Source organism: Montipora capricornis, chromosome 2 (genome assembly GCF_036669925.1).
Source record: "Montipora capricornis isolate CH-2021 chromosome 2, ASM3666992v2, whole genome shotgun sequence".
Taxonomy (NCBI): domain Eukaryota; kingdom Metazoa; phylum Cnidaria; class Anthozoa; order Scleractinia; family Acroporidae; genus Montipora; species Montipora capricornis.
In genome coordinates this window covers 3838559-3858558 of record NC_090884.1, presented here as the reverse complement: position 1 = coordinate 3858558, position 20000 = coordinate 3838559, and the positions used below count along the sequence as shown (strand labels likewise).

The 20000-nt window shown below is 39.0% G+C and overlaps 1 protein-coding gene and 1 long non-coding RNA gene across 6 annotated transcripts in view; one reads left to right on the top strand and one right to left on the bottom strand.

Annotated features, from left to right (window-relative positions):
• LOC138038529 (uncharacterized) overlaps positions 1-7723 on the top strand; it is a 29739-nt gene extending 22016 nt beyond the window's left edge. Inside the window, exon 3 of the long non-coding RNA XR_011130252.1 lies at positions 7587-7723. This is a non-coding gene — a long non-coding RNA (uncharacterized lncRNA). The remainder of the gene's footprint in view (positions 1-7586) is intronic.
• LOC138038526 (zinc finger protein 596-like) overlaps positions 6998-20000 on the bottom strand; it is a 39769-nt gene continuing 26766 nt past the window's right edge. For 4 of the 5 annotated variants that reach the window (XM_068884452.1, XM_068884449.1, XM_068884450.1 and 1 more), the window contains 3 exons: positions 12785-13018; positions 9549-9699; positions 6998-7798 (listed from right to left, as the gene is read on the bottom strand). In XM_068884452.1, the coding sequence (XP_068740553.1) occupies positions 7188-7798; positions 9549-9699; positions 12785-13018 (996 nt within the window). In that variant the 3' untranslated portion in view covers positions 6998-7187. Of the gene's footprint in view, positions 7799-9548; positions 9700-12784; positions 13019-13937; positions 14137-20000 lie in introns of those variants that run through there. The other variant, XM_068884454.1, reaches the window with a different exon arrangement.

Below are 20000 nucleotides of genomic sequence, written 5' to 3'. Positions count from 1 at the left end.
ACCGAAGAGAGCGACAAATTCATCGCAAATGTTGACAGTCGTTGATTCACTGGCGAGACAGCACGACCAATAGTTCAAAGGAAATCTAAATTTACGCATTATTTAAGCACGTACTCGGTGTAAAAATATGTGAAGCTCTCGGATTCCAAGAAAGAAATAAGCAGCTGAAAAGAATGGCCAGGAAAACAAAGAAGATGATTTCAGGTTTTTTATACCAATGGCAATTCAGATTAGTACTGCTGACTGGCCATTTTCGCTGTTCACCGTCCATTCACTTAATCTTGGTTTCCACGTGACCGTCAGCAAAAAACTAAAAATTAAAATTTTTGAGTTTTTACCTTCATCGGGTAAAAGAAATTTTAAAGATAAATCTGCTGGCCTGTTTTCAGCTCGGTAACATCCTTTGTTTTGAAAATAGAGCATTTTTTAACAATGCGTGACATCTGGATTGCTTCTGAGAAACATGTCACGTACACGAAAATATCGATTCGCCTTGTGTTTTCTATTTCTGAAGTGTCTATGCGAATGTTTTAAAGTTTAGCAGAGAGAAAACAGTTTTGAGAAAGCCAAAGTAAACTCCAGATGTTTCCACTGGTTTTCGGCCGGTTTTATAGGAAGGGGGGACTGATGAGGAATTAGCTACTATCTAAAAAAATTGGAGGACCCCTAGTACTTGCGGCATTAAACATTTTGAGTATCCCTAAAATTTGAGACACTCCCAACCTACCTTTTGGCCACAAACCAATACACGATGCACAAGTCAGAAGTCGGAAGAACGAGCGAAACAAATTAAGGCAAAAACAGAAAAACGCCTCCAAAGAGCATAACGATCTGCTAAGAAACGCACTCGTCTGAAAAAAAAGGCAAGGAAACCAAGCCTTTAGAAAGCCAGCTATCTAACAGGCGCTCATGCAGGAACAAAAAGATCCCGCGGACCGGGTCAAAGCTTAAAAGCAGAATAAAAAAAAAACTCTCTTCAACCACCGACAAGCCTATCGGTTGAGACTATAATTAAATGGATGCTAAAGTATGAGGCCAAAAGATCGCATTCACATTACTGCAGCCAAATGAGCCCTGCTGCAGAGAAAATCAACAACAAGAAACCAAAAATATATCATCAAGACGAACTAGTTTTTGTGAACGCTCCCTAAGCGATTCTATTTTTTCTTTGCGTGATACTTGTTTGACATGGAAACCAAGAATTGAAAAATCTCAGAATGGTTATCCATTGCTCTGCCAACGGAAATATTAGACTTCTTCTGTAGCTGTGCCTCGATCTATGTCAGTCAAGTATTTCGAAAGAAAGGCCTGTCTCGCTGTCAAAGGCCTGGGGCCAACGCACGGAGAACCGATCAGAGCACACATGACTGGGGTAATTCCTATGATGATAACTGGAAGAAAAGAGAGTACTCTTCCCTGAATGATTGTGTCATTGTCTCCTCAATTATTTTGGAATGGAAATGTTAGAATTTGGGTTGTTTGATGCCATCAACCACTTCAAGGTTAGAGCTAGAACTGTTTTGCTCTTGCTTAGAGCATTAAAAATCAACCCGGGGAAATACACTGAGCCGAGGCTAGGGTGCATGCAGGCGCCTCGACTTGGATCGCTTTGTGCCGCAGAGAACAACGATAGCGCTGAAAGGAAAAAGAAGAGGAAAGCCCGAAAAAAAGAACTAAAGAAAACAAGAACGAGCAGGCGGAGGGTTTTACTTGTGCTGCTGGTGCATTTAATTTTGACAAACTTTCTTTGCTCAGAGGTTGAAGAGAGACTTGCAGACCAACTAACCTACTTTAAAGGCATTTTTCTCACTAAACGAATTTTGATGAAAATGCGAGTAGCTAACTCAACATGTCTAGTTCAAAAAGTATTTGAGATAATTTCATGAAATTTTCTGTACGCAATTATGAGTGATGCTTCTCTGCAATGAACGTAAAAGAAATATAAAGCCAAGAAACCCAACCTTGGGAAGCCACATTTTAGTTAAATAATTTTGCTTTTTTCAGTAGACAAAAATCTTACAATCATGATTCCGTGAAAGCTCTGCTACTTTGGACAGGTTACACTTTTGCATGAACTAACTTTCTATAGGCATGTACCTGTTATTTTTTTTCTCCTATGTTGTTTCATAATACAATATGACTGTGCGTGATATGGTAGTTATAGTGTGAACATTAAAGTAAACATTTCAATGAATTTGAGTCAGTGGAACTCATATCTACACCGATCACTTTTATAAAATGTTTAGCTTTTTTTACTGTTAAGCAAATGCATCTACACAAATTTGAACTAAGCACGAGGATTTTAAAATCATTCATTCAGTTATTGCAGGGCATTTATAAGCACAGAGTCTTGCGAAATAAATACATCTTGAGTGTCTTTTGGTATTAAGCCAGTCCATGGCTAAAGTGAAGGTCGTCCGCTTCTTTCAACAGCGCCGTATCCTATGCAGTTAACTGCATGTGCAAGTTTCGTTCTTTTTTTTATCCTGTTGGCCTTTTAAAATGAATTTTAGCTACCCCTTGTGACTCTTTTCATGGCAGAATCGAAGGCAGACAACGCTCATTACCTCTTAGAATTGACCTGCGCGTGATTTGACGAAATTAAAAAAAAGTAATCAATAACCAAAATGAATTGTAAAATGCTCACTTACGACAAATTCTCATCAAATGGTCCTTAACTCTGGCTGGGGGTTCTCCCTCTTGTAGTGGCTTAACTTACGCTTCAAATTGTAAAGAAATGTAAAACTATCAGGATCAACAATTTTCCGAATCTTTCTCAAAGTTAGAAACGAATTTCCTGCCGCTATTGTGAGCGCATTCACATGGATCATGGACAATTATTCAATGAATTTACCGCAGCTTTTGTCAAGAAAGAAAGATCTGCTCTACAGATATGTATTCATGCATGTCCATTAAAGAAGAGGATCGTGGAATGAGCTCCGGAACGTGGCCTTACTTGAGACTGTAAAGGATTACTCCCTTGACATGATCATGAGTGAAGGATTGTAGTTCAAGAATAACGTAACAGACTGCTAGGCTTTATAGTTTAACTGAATATGGTCAACATGAAATGAGGGCATGTCCCTTGTCATTGTCATTTGCACAAAACAATAATGACCGCTTTTTTCTATCATCATGCTTTAAAGCAAGTGAGAAAATAGTGACGACAATCAGGTATTCCAGCAACGCAACTATTCCTCATAGTTCACCGCAAACAGGTAAAATGCTGATTACTGGGTTGCCATATGGTAATTTTTTATTTTCCTGTGTCGGAAATTGGAAAAGTTACTCATTAGGGTCTTCGTTATCACTCCCGTGCTAAGTATTGTCTTTGTATCCAAAGTCTTCTGCGCTTATCCCTGGTTCGTTATTAGAAATGTGAAGATTTTAACCGGTGGACCATAGTTAATAAACTTGGAATGGTGTCGACGTCGATCTTTAAATAAAATATCCCGTTATGGAGCTCAAGAATGGAACGTCAAGTCGATACACAAGACAGGTGGTGAAAAATAAACATCTGGAATCTTCAAAGCGACGAATAATGGACTTTGACAGCAAATGCATCTTTTTGATTAACCGTCGAGCAGTGAGCTGTATTTCTGAATATTTTGCTAACTGTGACGTTTTGTACAACACTGAAATGAAATGGCAAATTCTGTGGTAACTTAACTTTGTCAGGTTGGATATAGAAGGAATCGAACACCTTGAATGCATCTCCGATCTCTGTTGTCTGGCTATTTATATTCATTTGCTCTCAACTCTGCACAGTCTTCGATTTTCAGGTAAAAAAAAAAAATATTGGAAATGAGACGAATTCTTGACAGTCATGAATTATTTGAAAGAAATCTTGTTGTCTACTTTATACTTCGTGATTTAAGGAAAGGTTCTTTAGAAAAGGGTTTGATCCTGAACTGCGGTGAGGAATTTATTTTGTTGCGTATGGTTAATTGTAACAGGGATTGGGTTTCTTGTTTTCACGCACACAATGAAATAGGAAGAGTTTTTTTGCCTCTAATAGCAAAGATGGTGTTTGTTTCAATAAGATCTTTTGCTGGAAAAGGTTTTTGTGAGGTTTTTCGGCCTTTGTGTACGTGGATTCATCGTGTTGTGTAATGTTCGAGCTTAACTAATTTGCATACGTGGGTTGAAATTGTGTGTATTTTTTTTGCAAATGATTAAGATGCTTCCTTAGAAACAGAACCTGTCATAGATTTCCAATGAAACTTCGCACCCTGTTGTAACATGTCAAGGAGATGATAAAAATGTAACTTTTAAAGGGGCATCACCGTGCTCGTTTCCCTAGTACGACGTTGACGTATTCTTTGATTTCACTCACGTGATAAGACCGCCATATTGGTGCCAAAACAATAGTTTGCATAAAAATAGAGGCAAATTTCCAAAGGAATTTTTCACCAACATGGCCGCCGTGACGTCAGCTCCAATCAAAGAATACGGCTATTTGAGCTACTTGTGTTTGTCAGCATTATGATTTGCGATAATTCAGGTTCACGCGTTGGCAAGATTGTTTTTGCATCTCATAGATGTTTAGATTTTCAATTATTATATGGCTCTGTCTCACAAGGACTGGGAACTACCAAGTTCACAAATTTGATTGGCTGAAATCGATATTGACCGCGGTCTAGATTTTCCCATCTAGACCGGTAATGTTTTGCGGTGAAAAGATGCAAACTGAAATGCAAAAATATTGAATATTTTCTTCTACCAATATTTATTTATGGAAGTGCCAAACGAGCAAACTTTGACAGAATTGAGTTCAGCTCATCGCCACTCATCGCCGTTCGCAAGCAAAATGTCAGTTAGTACAAACTAGTTACATCAAACGAATTAAATTGTTCTTGTTTGCCATATAATAAACAACTTATTAACCGAGCTTAGTCAGTCTGTATGGGAGAATCTTGTCCTCAGTCGTGGGTACAGACCTCACTGCGTTCGGTCTGTACTCACGACCTCGGTCAAGATTCTCCCATACAGACCTCCTGCTCGGTTAATAAGAGCTAATTACAAACTCTGTTTTTGATTGGTCACTCAACCTCATGGTTTAAAGAGTTCACCCTGAAGCCAAAATAGATACGTTTCTAAGGAAACGAAACGAAACGAAAAGATATGTAGTGTTTCGTTTCCGGAATGAGCAGCTCCGGGAATGATGAGAAATATGCCGCATTCGAAGTTGTTTCCCGGGCCTTCTTTTTCTACTGTTGGAGTTACCAGGAGTACCTATCGGAGCTTTTTTATTTTTTATTTTCGGACTGGCCCAGCCAGCATTACTCCTAGGAAAATCCAGTTTCAGTGCCTTCAAGTTTGTTCCATCAGATAAGATTCGGGTCTCGGGCCCATACCCCGACAAAGAAGGCTTCCCGACCCGACAAATGAAATATAAATAATCAGTTAAATATTACAACAAAACTAAAAAACGAACGACGGCAGTTTCTTGGCTAAAAAGTGTGTTGTTTGACTCTGAAAGCGACGAACGACTAACGTTCTTACCTGTAGTTCATTAAACGAGAACCTTGACACAAGGTGATCACGTGTACCTTTGTGGTTGCCTAGCCTGTGATCAATTTCTTCCTTTTGACAGAACATCATGACCTTCCCCTAGATTCATAGAAGTCAGAGACTGTAGAAACTTTAGTGTTTTTACGATAGATTGTCATTAATCTTTCGCTGAGAATTTGACATTCAGAGTTTTAAATAAAAACTATGTTATTTTTCTTCCTCTGTCTTTTGGCTTACTTTTTACTGTTAACTCCCGGCTTTTGCAATACCTTTTGGTGAAAACGTAAAGCCAAAAAAAGTTTTGACCTGCCATCAGATTAGACTGAAAAGAAGAAAATTATGAAGTGGAAACAACATGTTCAGTCCTTCCTTAATGTGTGAAATGAACGTTTGCTTAGTGCAACTGCAAAACATGCATGATATCCAGGAAAACGTCCGACAGAGCAATTTGCAGTTAGTTTGCAGTAGTTTGCAGACTATTTAACTTAAAGAAGAAACGAGTTAGTTTTACGCAAGAGCGTGTATTGTTATCTTTGAACTGAATTTATTACCAAAGCTTAAAAAAGTGAAAGACCTCAAAACGGGACAAGAGATTACAAAATACTTCAATGTGTGAACGAGTCACCGAAAGGGCCACTGCTCGCACGACGTCTGGGTGACCCCTAAAATGGTCTACATGACCCCCCACTTTAAAAATTAAACTGGAGCGCCGCAGTTCAATACCACCCAACTCTAAGCCTTCTGTTTTTGTGGAAGACATACCACAAGGAACCCAGTTCACGCTCATGGAGCATCTAGTTATTCGAATTGTGCTGTTTTAATGGTCAATTCATTTGCTTAGCATAACCAGAAGTTCCGGCATATCCCAGACGTTTCGACTGATCTGCGATGGAATGTGGACCATTAGCTTTCGGTGTTACCTATTTTTAGGACAGCTAATGCTAGATTTTTGCGGGAAAAAAGTGCCGTCATTGTTCCTTGCACGATCTATGATTTCCAATCCCTCGTGAGGCTTTTTGTTGCAGACCAATCAAAGGAGTTGTGGTATCAAGCCCCCAATTTGATTGGCCATGCATAATTTGGCCTAAATGGACCTCTTAAGCTCGTACATTTTGTTTTCCCATTTCAGACCACGTGATGTTCCCAAGGGAATTTTACTTTTGTTTTTCATAAATTTCAATAGAATTCTCATTCAATTTAAGCCACCAAACCAGGTAGCTTAAGCGAGTTGGCAATTTCAAATCGGAAATACAACAGGCGTGCTCTTTTTATTATTTTCATTATTGCATTGGCTGCTCTGTCTACATTTTCTGCATAATCATAAACCGGGGCAAAAGTATCTTTGAATTAGTAGGCACCGTCCTTAAGCCTATTGTTTCATGGCGTTCTCGTAGCTGTCGCCGTCGCCTTTGGTTTGGTTCCCCATTTTGTTCAGTTTTTATTAAACACGGCAATTCAACTTCACTCACTACTGCGAAAAAAATTAAATCATTTAGCAACTTTTTATTTTCATTTCCAAAGACTTGTAAAACGCTGCTACGTATAAGTGTCCTTTTATCGTATGTACACGGCTGTTTCTATAGGTCCTATTGGATCGGGATGCTCTTGGTCCCTTTAAATCTTCAGTCAAATTGTCTTCATCCTTTGAAGCTCAAATGCGTAACAAGTTGCAATCAAATCTCCAGGTCATCTTGTTCCACGTCTGAGTGGACCCTATGGTGCCCCTTTAAACCGGAAAAGCACGCAAAGGACTTGCTGCACCGTTTGCAATGGTACGGTCGATCACCCGTGTGCGTTCGTGTGTGACTGCGGAGCGTGACAGCTTGCGTGAAGCTTTTGTTACAATGGTGGCATTTAAAAGGCTTTTCGCCCGTGTGAATGCGAGTGTGTGTTCTCAAGTTTGAATACTGGGTGAACGCTTTGTTGCAAAATTGGCAACGAAATGGCCGATCCCCTGTGTGCGTTCGGATGTGATCCCGAAGATGCGATGATTTTCCGAAGGATTTTTCGCAATGCATACACTGAAATCGCTTTTGTTTTTGTCTCCTCTGTTCGTCCTGTGATGACGTCAGCGAGGCTGATGAAGGCGGAAGTGAAACAGCAAACTGAACCGAGGCTGGACTGTCAACGGACTCGGCCTTGTGTTTGTGGAGCAAAGGAGAAAATCGTTCCTGTCCGAGCCTGCAGTACATGTCATGCGGTTTCATGTGCATCAGCTGGTTCTCGTAAAGGCGATTGGGATACATGGTCTTCACGCAGAGGTGGCAGTTGCAGCGGTGGGCATCTGCAAGGTGAGAGAGGAGTTAGTTTTTAATAAACCACCGGGACCGAAAATCGTCAATTATATTTCAATAAAAACACGCTGCGGTATCCAGACAAACAAACCTCTAACAATGTGACAAGCGAAAGGTGTTTAAATTAACGTATTGTATCAAACTTAATGCAACTTTGATGATTTTATTATTGATGTGGATTTGAAATGGGAATTAAAGATTGGTGTTAATTTCCTGCTGGAAATTACAGTAAGAATCCAATTTTGAAGTCATTGCTTTTCGCCTTGAAATTAAATTAATTGTTCTGTGCTCGGATAGGAAACAAACAGTATCTTTTGCGTTCCAAGTGGTCGGATTATTGTAATATCCTGAAAAATTAAATTGATGCGACAAGTTAAGCTCTTAAAAGCGAAATTTTTATTTTTATTTTTGTTTTTGCTTAAAAGAATAATGCTGTCATGGTTTTTATTTTTATTGCTCTGTCAGAGGGAAATCTTAAGTTAAACGGAAATCTGATTTCTTTTTTTTTACCTTTTTCTACGCCACCTGCGTTTTCTGTGTTTTTTAACAAAGAACAGCATGTGAAATCCACGGATTAATCTTGTAAAATTAATCAAAAGAAAGCGTTTTTGTTTGTGCGTGAACATTAAAACACTCCTTTCTCACCGATAACTTTTGGAAATTCGTGTTATCACCCTACTGCTTGAAGAAAAAGCCTTTTAAAAAATGCAAAAGTTAGACTTAATTATAAGTTAACAGGGCCAGAACTAGTTAAGAAAATTATGAAATTCTGAGTATTCACGACCCAGTTTAAACAGACTACTTTCAAATGTGAAAAGAAATCCTTATCACTGAGAATAGCTACAGAAGCTTTTATAAATCTAGATATGTGACACAGACATGGGTCAAAAAGTGACTCATTACGTAAACTGGTCAGTAGCTTTCAAGTAAAAATTTATTAATTTTGATCTCAGTTGTACTTAGCTAATACTTCTCTTTCTCTGTATTAAAACAAATACATTGGTGTTATGCACACTTAACGATACGTGGCGTTTTTCGCTGGTCTTTTTACTTGTATTTTAACATAGACTGAATTTGTCCTTTTGGCCATTTAAAGTTTGAATATAATGAGGGATAACAAGTATTTTCTAGTATCTCATTGGTCACCGTCTTCTTTATCAAATGGAACCTGTCCCCAGGGGTTTTACTTAACACGGACCGAAACCAGCTCCAGCTCTTCATTTTTATTTCATTTTTTGGCAATAGAAAACCACAATGACTCCAACGCAACTCTAAAATGAGTGCTTCAAGTGGTTAAAATCGAGCTTTTTCTCGTCAGCAAACGCCCACATTTTCTAAAGGGACAGATAGCAGCAAAGAAGCAGACGTTTAAAAGAGTTTTAGTGATCTTAATGCTTGAATGGGTCGACCGGCGTTCTCAGCTCATATTTATCGTGAATTAAAAACTCACCAGATAATGTCGGTGTTAGACTCGAGAGTAGACTGTCTCGAATTAAGCTACCAATGTTTACAAACGGTGGTATCTTAAAAGCTATATGCGGGAGTGTGAAGAAAGAGACAATTCATATTACTACGTAAAGCTGAATTCGGGATCTCTGAATACCGAGTTCGAACTCATGCCAAATTTAGCGCACATAACGATAAAGCTATGCGACCTTATTTTCGTGGAGAAAATGCTTGCGGTACTCTGTCAGTTTGAGGTACAAAAGGATCGTAATAAAAAAAATAGTTATCACATACCTCGAAGAAAAACTGGGAGCCTAGAAGCTCCGTCGGAAAAGCAGGAAGTCTCATCGTGTTCTGACAGCTGTCGAAAGCGGAGCCATTCGTTCCTTAGCAAGACAGCGTTGTCTGTCAACAGAGCCATAGAAGGAGGCGTCGTACCTCGAGACTAGAATGAAGAAAAGAGTAGAAGCGATTTTGATTAGACTTTGAAGGCATTAAAAGCAACGTGCTGTTGCTTTTGACAGAATGACACTTCATGTGAAAGATGAGCCAGCTTCGGTTGTTCAGGAAGTGGACAGCGAAATCCACCAGATAACCGTGACACAACCAAGCTGACATGCCCAAGTTGTTCAAAGCTCTGATGATTTTATCTGGTGGATTAGTCACCGTGGAATATAGACTTTTTTGCTCTGGATAGTACCTTATCCAATGGACAGAGTTATCTGTCCTTTGATCAAATGGGGCGCGGTTTTGATCTGTCCGGCGAAAATTGTCGTCCACCCTTCGAACAACTGATACTTCCATTTCTAGGACAGTTGCTCCTTCTGTGTCACTTTTTCTCAATGAGGGGGTTCATACGAGAGAATTAAATCCTAAGATACTGCAACCAAAATTAATGATGCCAAAATAACCTTTTAAAAAAGTCAACGAGATGAACTACATGATACTTTGAAGGTAGTGCGCGAGATGGGACCATACCATTAAAATGAAGTTGATGTACGTTGTTGTATCGTACCTCATGATTTCAGTCTTTGCATGAAATCAGTAACTTTAAAGCTTTTAAGTGGCACTTTCGCCCGTTTTTTTCTTTATCATTTCGGGCTTGAAACTGGTTCATATTTTTCTCAAACGGTGGATAAGATCCTGAATTCTGTCATGTGAAAATAACTTCACTTTTCTTTCATTTAAATGGAGTTCGTTCCATTCGTGTACATTGGGCATTCTCGAGTTGAAACCAATGATGCTCTTACAAGAATTGCTAATTCTTCCCAGTGTTTTATCCTGTTTCACGATATTAAATGTTGTATGGAGCCTCGACACTTTTTAATCTTGACGAGGAGAAGGCCGGTTTATCGGAAGTTTGTGAACTGTGCCCGTTCAGGAGGAAGCCTGGAGCCACCATTCCACGTTTCTTTTAGAGTTTTCACATCGCGTCAACGTCATCAGTTCACAGTTTTGCAACATTGAAACTGAAGGTGCATGAAATGGAGATAAGCCGCCACTATGTCAAACTAAATTTGCCCTTTTCAAGTTAAAATTTTGGCTTCCCCTTCGAACTTGGAGCTAATGTTTGCAAAGTGACGTTTGTGCAGAGGTAGTTAAGGAGTTCTTGACATTTTTAGTGTGTCAGAAAATATAAAAGACGCCGTGGTAACTGTAGTTTTCAACTTCAGTTTTCAAATTCGAAGTTATCAACATAATTGCCCAAACAAAGTGGTTTTTTTTTAGGCCGTGAGGAAGATTGTGTAAAGTGCATATGCATTTCGCAGAAATTGTTCTCCGTGTAAATGGCTATTTTCGATGCGATTATGAGTAAGTTTCATTATTCTGGGAGGCACTGTGTTTATAAAGGACTCTGGAGAATTCGCACAAACCCATTCTTACACGTACCTACTTGTTCGAATTTCTTGAAAATGTGGCACCTAAAGCGAAAATCAATTTTTCTGCAAACCGAATTCTTGGACATTTATTTCGCATCTTTAAAATTCTGAAAAGTTTCGTTTTGAGGTGCGCGAGTTGCGTCAAAACCAATATAATCAACGCGTTTTTTAAAGTGTGCGAAACATTACAGCTGGAGCCGGATTTGATCACATTTGTCAACATTATATTGTACAAATTTAATTATTTTTGCGTCCTCTGTACGTGCTATAATACTTTGCAATCGAGCCTCTTTAGTGGAGACGGAAGCTGTCGACTTAGTGAATTCTTTAGTTTATCCTTTATAAAAGATAAATTGACAACAACTTATAAGTTCCTTGGTTTGAAATTTCACTCAGGCCTAACGTTAAGACGTGCATGCCGAGCGTCGACACATTTTCATAAACAGACGAGACTTTTAAATTCTAATCTTTAAATATTGCTTCCTTTCTTTAAAAATAAAATTGCTATTGTCTTTGGCCATCACCATTTCAAGTCTGTTTACTATCCTTCGATGAAAGTTGATTTTTAATTACTGACCAACGAAATTATGTCCTCATTTATTTCTATCCGGAGGTTATAGTTTCTAAGACGGCTCGCGTAATTCGATATAATACCGAGTTGTTATTTTATATCCGCCGGGGAAAATTAAAATGTTGGTTTGAGTTGAAATTCGCTGAATATCATTGTGGATAACAACGACTTCAGACTCTTCAATGTGCAATACCGGGAATTATCGTCGGATTTTTTCGAATAAATCATAACTTTGCCCAACCGACAGGTGTTGATAAAGAAAAAACCCGTCGGGACCTCCACGAGCAAAACCTGTTTTTTACTTAACTCGGAGGAAACCTGCGCTATTGAATCAAGAGAATTTCAGTTTTAATCATGGCATTGTCAAAAAAGAGCCTGGGCAAAACAAGCGACATGACGTCTTACGATCGGCAAAATAATTTAATTCTTGATTTCCTTTTCGTCTTTTTTCGCAGATCTTCAAAACGATTCTCCTCTTTGCTTAGCTAGGATGGTCAAAAGAACTCTTCGATTACAAAATTACATCTTTCACACACAGAAAAAAATCAAGCGTCTTTTGATTCGTCTGCGAACGTTGTGTCTCCGGCTCGCTAGCAACAGATTACGACACTCTTTTCTAGGGAGTGGTTTGGTTTGAATAATAGCTACAATAGCATACCAAGTTCACAACGTTATGAAAAGTTGATATCTTCACATATCGTAAGAAACAAAGAATTCTTAGAGGATCGTTTAACCCCACGCTGGGCAGAAACGCCCTAGCGGTTTGGAAAAATAACGACGACTTGCGTTTTAATCACACGAATTGCAGTAAACCAATCTTCTGTGAATGAATTTTAGAAACACTTCCATTTTGTTCCGGTGAAAGCGGCAGTTTAGCCGTCAATGATCATAAAATTACGATTTTGTTTAACGAGCTTTGATTAGTTTAGAATTTCACTGAAGATGATCAAAACGAAAAGACCGAAACGCTACTAGAGTACTTTATGTCTTTTCAACGTTCGTGTACCTTGATTAAGTCTTTTTGACCAACGCTCTTGCTGCCACACCCGAAATTAACAAACCCCATGTCCTTTACAAACCTGATGCAATGAACATCGCTCGTCGCAGTTTGCTGGAACTTCCACGACTTGATAAAGCTCCCCGCCCAATGGAGCTACCATCGTGCCATTTGGAAGGCGAAACGTTGAACAGCTTCGAAGTACATTTTGCGCGTCGTGACAGCTCAGAAACTTACAGCCCGGTGGAAGATATTGAGGAAGGCTGCGAGCTAAAGACGAATACTGGTACGCCATGCATTCAAAGTTCTCGTTACACTGTAAATAAAAACAGAAGCGTTAAAGAAAAAAAAGATTGACTTTTTTGTCGTGTCTTTCGCATGATTTTTTTTCATGCAGCATACAACTGGAAAGAAACTTGATTTTTTGATTTCCTTTCGACTCTTGCGAACCTCGAGAAAGCATAGATGAAATTTCTTTTCATTTAAGACCGGATACCACGTTTTTCGATCAAGACCGTTTAGAATTAATGCTGAAATTGACTAGAGGGAGCAATTAGTTAGTTACTGACTGAAAGTGACTGGCAAATTAATATCTTTCAAAATGGACTGAGTAAACTTCGTTGGGTAAAATTACGCGGCTGAAAGATTTTGCGCCTCACGCAAGACAACCGACTCGAAAGCTTTTTTCCTCAGAACACGGGCGGCAAGAGTCAAATTGTAACTTCGACTTGGGTAACTTTTGAATTAACGAATATTAGACTTAGTGAAGATTTCGCAGAAAAAGAGGAAAAGGTTCGAATAACATTGCTTCGTGGTATTTTAGACAAACTTGCGCAAAAATGTCATCGAAAACAAGCGCTTTTAATGTCCTGGTACGTTTTCTCTTTACAACAAGAAACGTCTTCGGGTTGTTGCAGAGGATAAGGGATATTTTATGTCTTAAAAAAAACTCATTGCCCCCTCTCCAAAGATTCAAAATAAACGAACCAGGCGATTCTTTTCGAATCGTTATAAAAAGTCTACGTTCGCTACCGTTTTAAGAATTAGAAACGTGAACTAGAGGACAAGGCTTGATAAAAGATAAAAGTGTTTTGACACCTATAAAATGAATCCACTCTCGATAAGATAAAATGTGATAAAAATCAAAATTCTTCTACTGCTCCCTTTAAAAGAAGAAGAAGAAGAAGAAAGTCGTTGTCTACCAAACGTACCATTACTAAGAGAGAGAACATTACCTTATAAGATGGCCCTAAGATATACACAAGGTAGGCTCAATGGAACTTTTTACCCTGGCCTTGGTCGTTTTCTCTTTGCTATCTAGAAGTTAAGATCTCTTAAAACCCATTACACACCGAATGGACACAAAAAATGGAAGCGAAAATTGACGCAGCTGCAAACCTATTATTTAGCAAGATGAGCGTCACAGGGTAGAAAAACGATGTGGCGGCAATGAATTACGCAATTGTTTTTCAAGTGATTAATAATTTATAGCCTCTGATCCGCTGAGCTAATTCGTTTTTGAACCCTTCAAGTTGAAGCATCTGACACGGGGATCGCCTTGTCAATTGGATTTCAATTATTGATTTTATTATGTCCCGGTTAGGCTGTTTGTGTATCTCTCTTTGAATACTTTACTTCCGCTAACTTTGACGGGCAATTCTCACCCTGAGAATAAATCTTTCAACACAGGTGTTGCCTTGCTGTACGCTGACAAAAGTTATAGAAACTTTCTTCAATATTATTTAATTTTCCTTGATGATGTATTTGAGTTTGATAATAGAGGATGAAGAGTCTCTTTATTCAGGGGTCGCTCTGGCCTGGCTCGAATGCAAGAGTGGAGTAAAAAATAAAGTCGAAAATAAAGCGAGTCAAATTCGTCCCACACTGTAAAAGCCATGTACAAATTTAAATACAAGAGCGTTTGTTCTCTTCCGATTTTTCAAGTTTCTCTTATCACAACTCCACTTGAAAGATGAAAGCGGTATTGTTGCTTGAAATTCGCTTATTTAACAAAATTCCTCTCTTTATATTTGCGGTAAAAAATGGTCTGTCCCACCTAAGCAAGGAAACGGTGAAAACTTCACCCGTTTCAAGTTATTTTAAAAAACGCGTTGAGGAATACATCACATTGTATCTTTTAAAACAGTTTGTTACAGGTACTCATCCAAGTTGCATCCGATGAAGACGGTAAAATCTGCTGTCAAACACATTCGCTAAGTTTATTTTTCTTCCTTCTTTCAACTATTCTAGGTCGCAAATAGCTGTAACCGCCCCCAGGATCACACGACCTGAAAATTTAACAGCTTCAAAGTTTTTTTTCTTTTTTGCTTTTAAAGTAAAAAATACGAAAATTTTATGTTCATTTTTTTTCTTCTCCTACCACTGTTTTAAAAGTGTAAGATCACCGTTTTACGCTAATCGGCAGAATGGTGATTGGTTTCGAGAGTAGAATGGTAGAAAACGTTGGGAAAGTGATTTTTCTCACTTCAGGACTCGAGCGTTATGGCACTCCAACAAAACAACACTTCTAATTGCCTTTGTTCAGAGCCAGTCAAAATTAAGACATTATGATTTTGACACATGATTCGTGAAAAATAGGTGGGATATTTGAAGCAAAATCTGAATATATCATTTTCTACTACATCTAATTGATATACTTGTGCTCAGAGATTTTGCAGTCAATCTAACAAATGAAACAGTGATTAAATTTAACTTTTTTTTCTGGGCGAAATGACTTTGCCAAGCGTTCAAATTGTTTTTTTTATGGCCTGGGAAAAGGACACATGCCCAACATATGCCAAAGAAAAGCCTAATTAAATGACTTATAACAACTATTTTTCGTGTTTAACCAGTGTAAAAGATAATTTGAGTTTTGAGCAAACATTACTTTGTTTTTTGTAGTGTACGAGTGCGCGGAACGACAGTTTTTTATTGCATTTAGATTTTTTCCCCGGCAAATGCTAATTCCAGACAGAAGGTCCCCGCAATCAATGTGAATAATTGACCTGTACATTTTCAATGAATTCGCTGCGATTTCAATTACACTATGTTGAAAACAGTGACGACGTATTAGACATCAAATAGGCGGCTTATTTGCAAAAGAAATAGATAGCTTAATAGGTAGGCGTACTGGCACAAGTTCAGTTTTCGGGAGGTGATGGCTTTGTTTTAATTTCATACCAGCCGCCATTACAATGCCTCGAAAAACCGCAAGACGGAGATAATGAGCGAATCGAACAGGTCCAGAATCGGCTGCGTTCGGAGCGAGACGGGACAAAACACAGTTTGAGAATAGGATATTTGCTCTTGGGACTTCGAGAGTCTTTCTTCATGAAATTTTCATCTATTGATATAAATACGAATTTCTGAAAAACCGTGTCGCTTTACAATAGCAATGGGCTCATTCAAAAAAACCAATCATGGTTACAAAGCCTACAGTTGCAGTCGATTAAGTGGACTCACTCTTCAGTGGCTGTAACCTATAAGCAAGGTCAACGTTAAAAATGAAGATTAAGACATTAATTTGATCGCCTTCAAGTGTATGTTACCTTTTTACCAAGATTTGACTTACTTTAAGAAGAAGCCTTATAAGACAAACTCAAACTGCTTCTGAATCAGAAAAATGCTTGGGTTTTATAACAAAAACCGATTGACAGCTAGTGGATCATTTATTCAGAAAAAGTTACAGGTATTCAACAATCAATGGATACTAATTTATATTTCCCAGCTCAATTGCACTTGATGTAATATACCTTTCAACCCTCAGACAGTAAGCTATCGACTATTCTGATACTATGGTTTGTTTCATATGAAAATGTATCGCGCGCGCCGACGTTCTCAGATCAAATCGTCAGTATGGCCAACTGGCCCATTCAACAACCCGGCTCTTCAACCCGCACAGTCCATGGGCTGCTAGTAAGGTCTTTTGAGAATTGCTTATTCACAGAACAGCAAAAACGCGTCGATGACACTTGAGTCTTCGACACACTTTTATAATGCACAATTCTTTTCTTAATTGATGTTTGCTTTGTAATCAGAGGTTATTATTGTCCACGAAATATTAAGAGATTACCAGAATTATTTCGTATTGCTTGGCCGAGTAGACCGAGTAAAGCAAACAATGCCGGCGTTAAATTTGATTTTCCTCTTCGCTGATTGCACGCTGTGAATTCTCACGCGAAACAACTGAGGCTGAAAATATACAAAGAGAGAAAAACACTACAACTTTTACTGCGATTTAATTAATTGTTCACTGCGATTGTCCGCCAACTGCCCCATCGCATCAACACGCTTACCAAAACGCAGAATCGCATAATAGAGATAACTTCAAAGCGCATTTTCGACCGTAAATTCAGTTGAAGATATCGTTACTCAAAATCACCGTCAGAAGTGCGGAAGTCATTGTTGCTGGTTTTTTTTTTAACGGATAGAGAATTAAGAGTTTGCTTTTGAAAAGCTCGGGAAAAAAATGCTGGATGTGGTACCATGTGGATAACAGATGCTTCAAGGTCAGTTATTTATGGAAGAAAAACAGCACCGAGCGAGCAGCGTGTTTCTCTGAACTGGTCACTTTGCAAATACCCTTTTCTTTGTTTCTCGCAGTCAAATTGAGTCATTTGCTGCTTTAATGGGTTATTGTTCACCTTTTCAGAACTTTCCTTTCGACCCACTGGAGCGTGTCCGTCCTCAGAAAGGAGAATTTCCGAGAGAATGACGCACGGTAATTTGACCATTACTACTCGTCAAGGCCAGCTCTTTGAGGCTAAGCCAAAGATTTTCTCGATTCATCACGTTTGAGATCGTTCATGTCTGTGAAGAATAATTACTTTGGCAACCATTGTCTGCGACCGGATCCACTAGATACCACCCAGAGATAACGAAATCTGTCGAGTTATGATTGTCGGTGAGGTATAACATTTTAGGTGAAATCAAGGTTTCAGGGAATACAAAGAGGCTAGAATATTTAGCGGGGTCATATGAGAGCTGGCTGAGAAGTCCATTTGCTGAAACTTTTAAGTCTACGAGTTCGTGGACCGACTACGAGTTTTCGGATAATCTTCCGCACTTCGTGTTTGGACAGTAGTCGAGGCATGTCAAATAGCCTTTTATTAAATATATAGCGAGTATTTCATACGATAAACCTTGCAAATATAATTATTCTGCATTTGCCATATTTCAAATGTGAAGAAAGTGCAACGTCCAATAAGCTTCGCGTACAGCTTTCTTCGCACGTAAAAAATATAACCAATCATCGTCCAGAGAAGAATCACTCAGCCGATCGGAGCAAAGCAGTGCGGCCCAGTGGTTAGGGTGCTTGCCTTGAGATCCGGAGATCCCGGGTTCAAGACCCGCTCTGACCACTCGCTGAATTTGTTCCTGGTAGTCCCTGGTTCAACTTCCCAGCTGCACTTGTAAATAGCCAACTGGTTTGCCTCCGGCCAGTTGGGATTCTTAACAGTTGTTGTTGTTGTGTTCTGTTGTTTCGTTGATTGTTTCAGATTGGCCCTGAAAAGCCCCTATGGGGAGTGGTCAATTAAGTATGTATGTATGTAAAGCATTCAAATAGCTTCGGAAGACCTTAGACAGTAATGACCAGAACCAAGGTTGCTGACCAGCGGTTTTCGTTAAAACAATGGTTTGCTGGGGGTGCTCACTCTCGCGGGCTCATTAAACCTCGTTGTTCCGAGAAGCGCGGTCTTGAAATCAGCGCCCGCTTGAAGTTTGTCTTTCGAAAACATGGCTTCGGCTTCCCGTTTTTTTCCTGTGGATTTACAGTTAGATGATTTTATCGAGACGCAATCGAAAAAGGAGTAACATTTCATTAAACAGTGCAAGTCAACAGAGTCCACATTTCTCTCAGCACATCGCGAAGCGCCGCCATTACATGATTGAATTTGACAGTGATAACGGAGAAGCAAAAGGATTTCGCAATTCGTATTCAAGTTGGGGCTTCTCCTTCTCCTGTTATTCTGAATGGGAAGTGATATTTAAGCTTATTTAGGCTCTTTGTCTTCTTGTTGCTGGGCTGGAAACCGGATTTGTTCTTAAATTTACATCAGACTTTGTATCACCTGATGACTTTGATGGTGAAGTTGAAGTTATTTTGGAACGATTATAGATAAGAACGGCTCATTAGTACGAACTGAGATGTGTACCCTGAAGTATTTGGGTTAATTTACATTTATTTAGGTATATTTTATGCTTTCATTTAAAATACAAATGAGCAAAGGACTTTAAGAGTGTATAGTAACTCGTGCACAAAAATCCGTATGTCGCACTTTCTATGAAGTAATTTATATTTATATAACCAAACCCTAATCTCCCTTTAAGTGCAATTTAGACTAGATTTTCACAATCACGAGGTACAAAAGTTGAGCTACCTTGTCTGTATCACGTATCTCGGCCAAGATCGCGAAGCGAGCCAGCAAGATATAAATAATAGCCAAAGCCAGCCTTACTGATACCCTAAACCCTATTTAGGTGTACTTCAGGCTTATAACGTCAATAAAACTGATTTGATGTGCCTCGAATATTTGCGCTTTGTACATCCATTCGTGCACCTCTATAGATTTAATGAGGTGGCCAACAAACTTTGCAAATTCCGAACGGAATTGAAGTAAGTAAAAAAGGCGATAATTAATACGTTAGGATTCATTTGATTCTTTCACGAAATAGTTTTGAGAGCGGAACGACTTTCATTCCAAAACGAGTTTATTTCATCTCCATATATTTCTCCGTATCATACAAGAAACTTTGTCCTCCCGCAAGTAAGTACTACCGAAATGAATTCCTTTTGGTTTTCAATCTGACGAAAATTGCATTCCGAGAAGACAGTTCATAACTGAAAACGAACCCCGTTGTGAGAGAAACTATAAACCGTGTAGTCTGGGGCGAGTGGCGCTTGCGCTCGAAGGAGCAATCGGATTTTTGTCCGAGGATCCACGAGTCACCATCGGCAATAATATACATTTCTTCAAATCAGAGGATGTCCTGACGTTTTCATCTTTACTGTACATATGGGTTATTGACTAAGCTAAGCCTTGTTCTGTCAAGATGGCTGGATATTGGCCAAGTTCTTTTTTTGCGTGCCCATGGTCGGGGTCCAGAAAAAAAACGAGGCCAATATCCAGCCATCTTGACCAAACAAGCTTGGTCAATAAAGGATTTATTAAATGTAATAAAACACCAAAAAATGATCTTTGATCTTGCGAGACCAAGCGAGAAATCCCGAGCGGGCAAGATAGCTCCACCTTGGCCGCTCGGGTAGCCAATCACAGAGCGGGATTTGGTTCACGGAG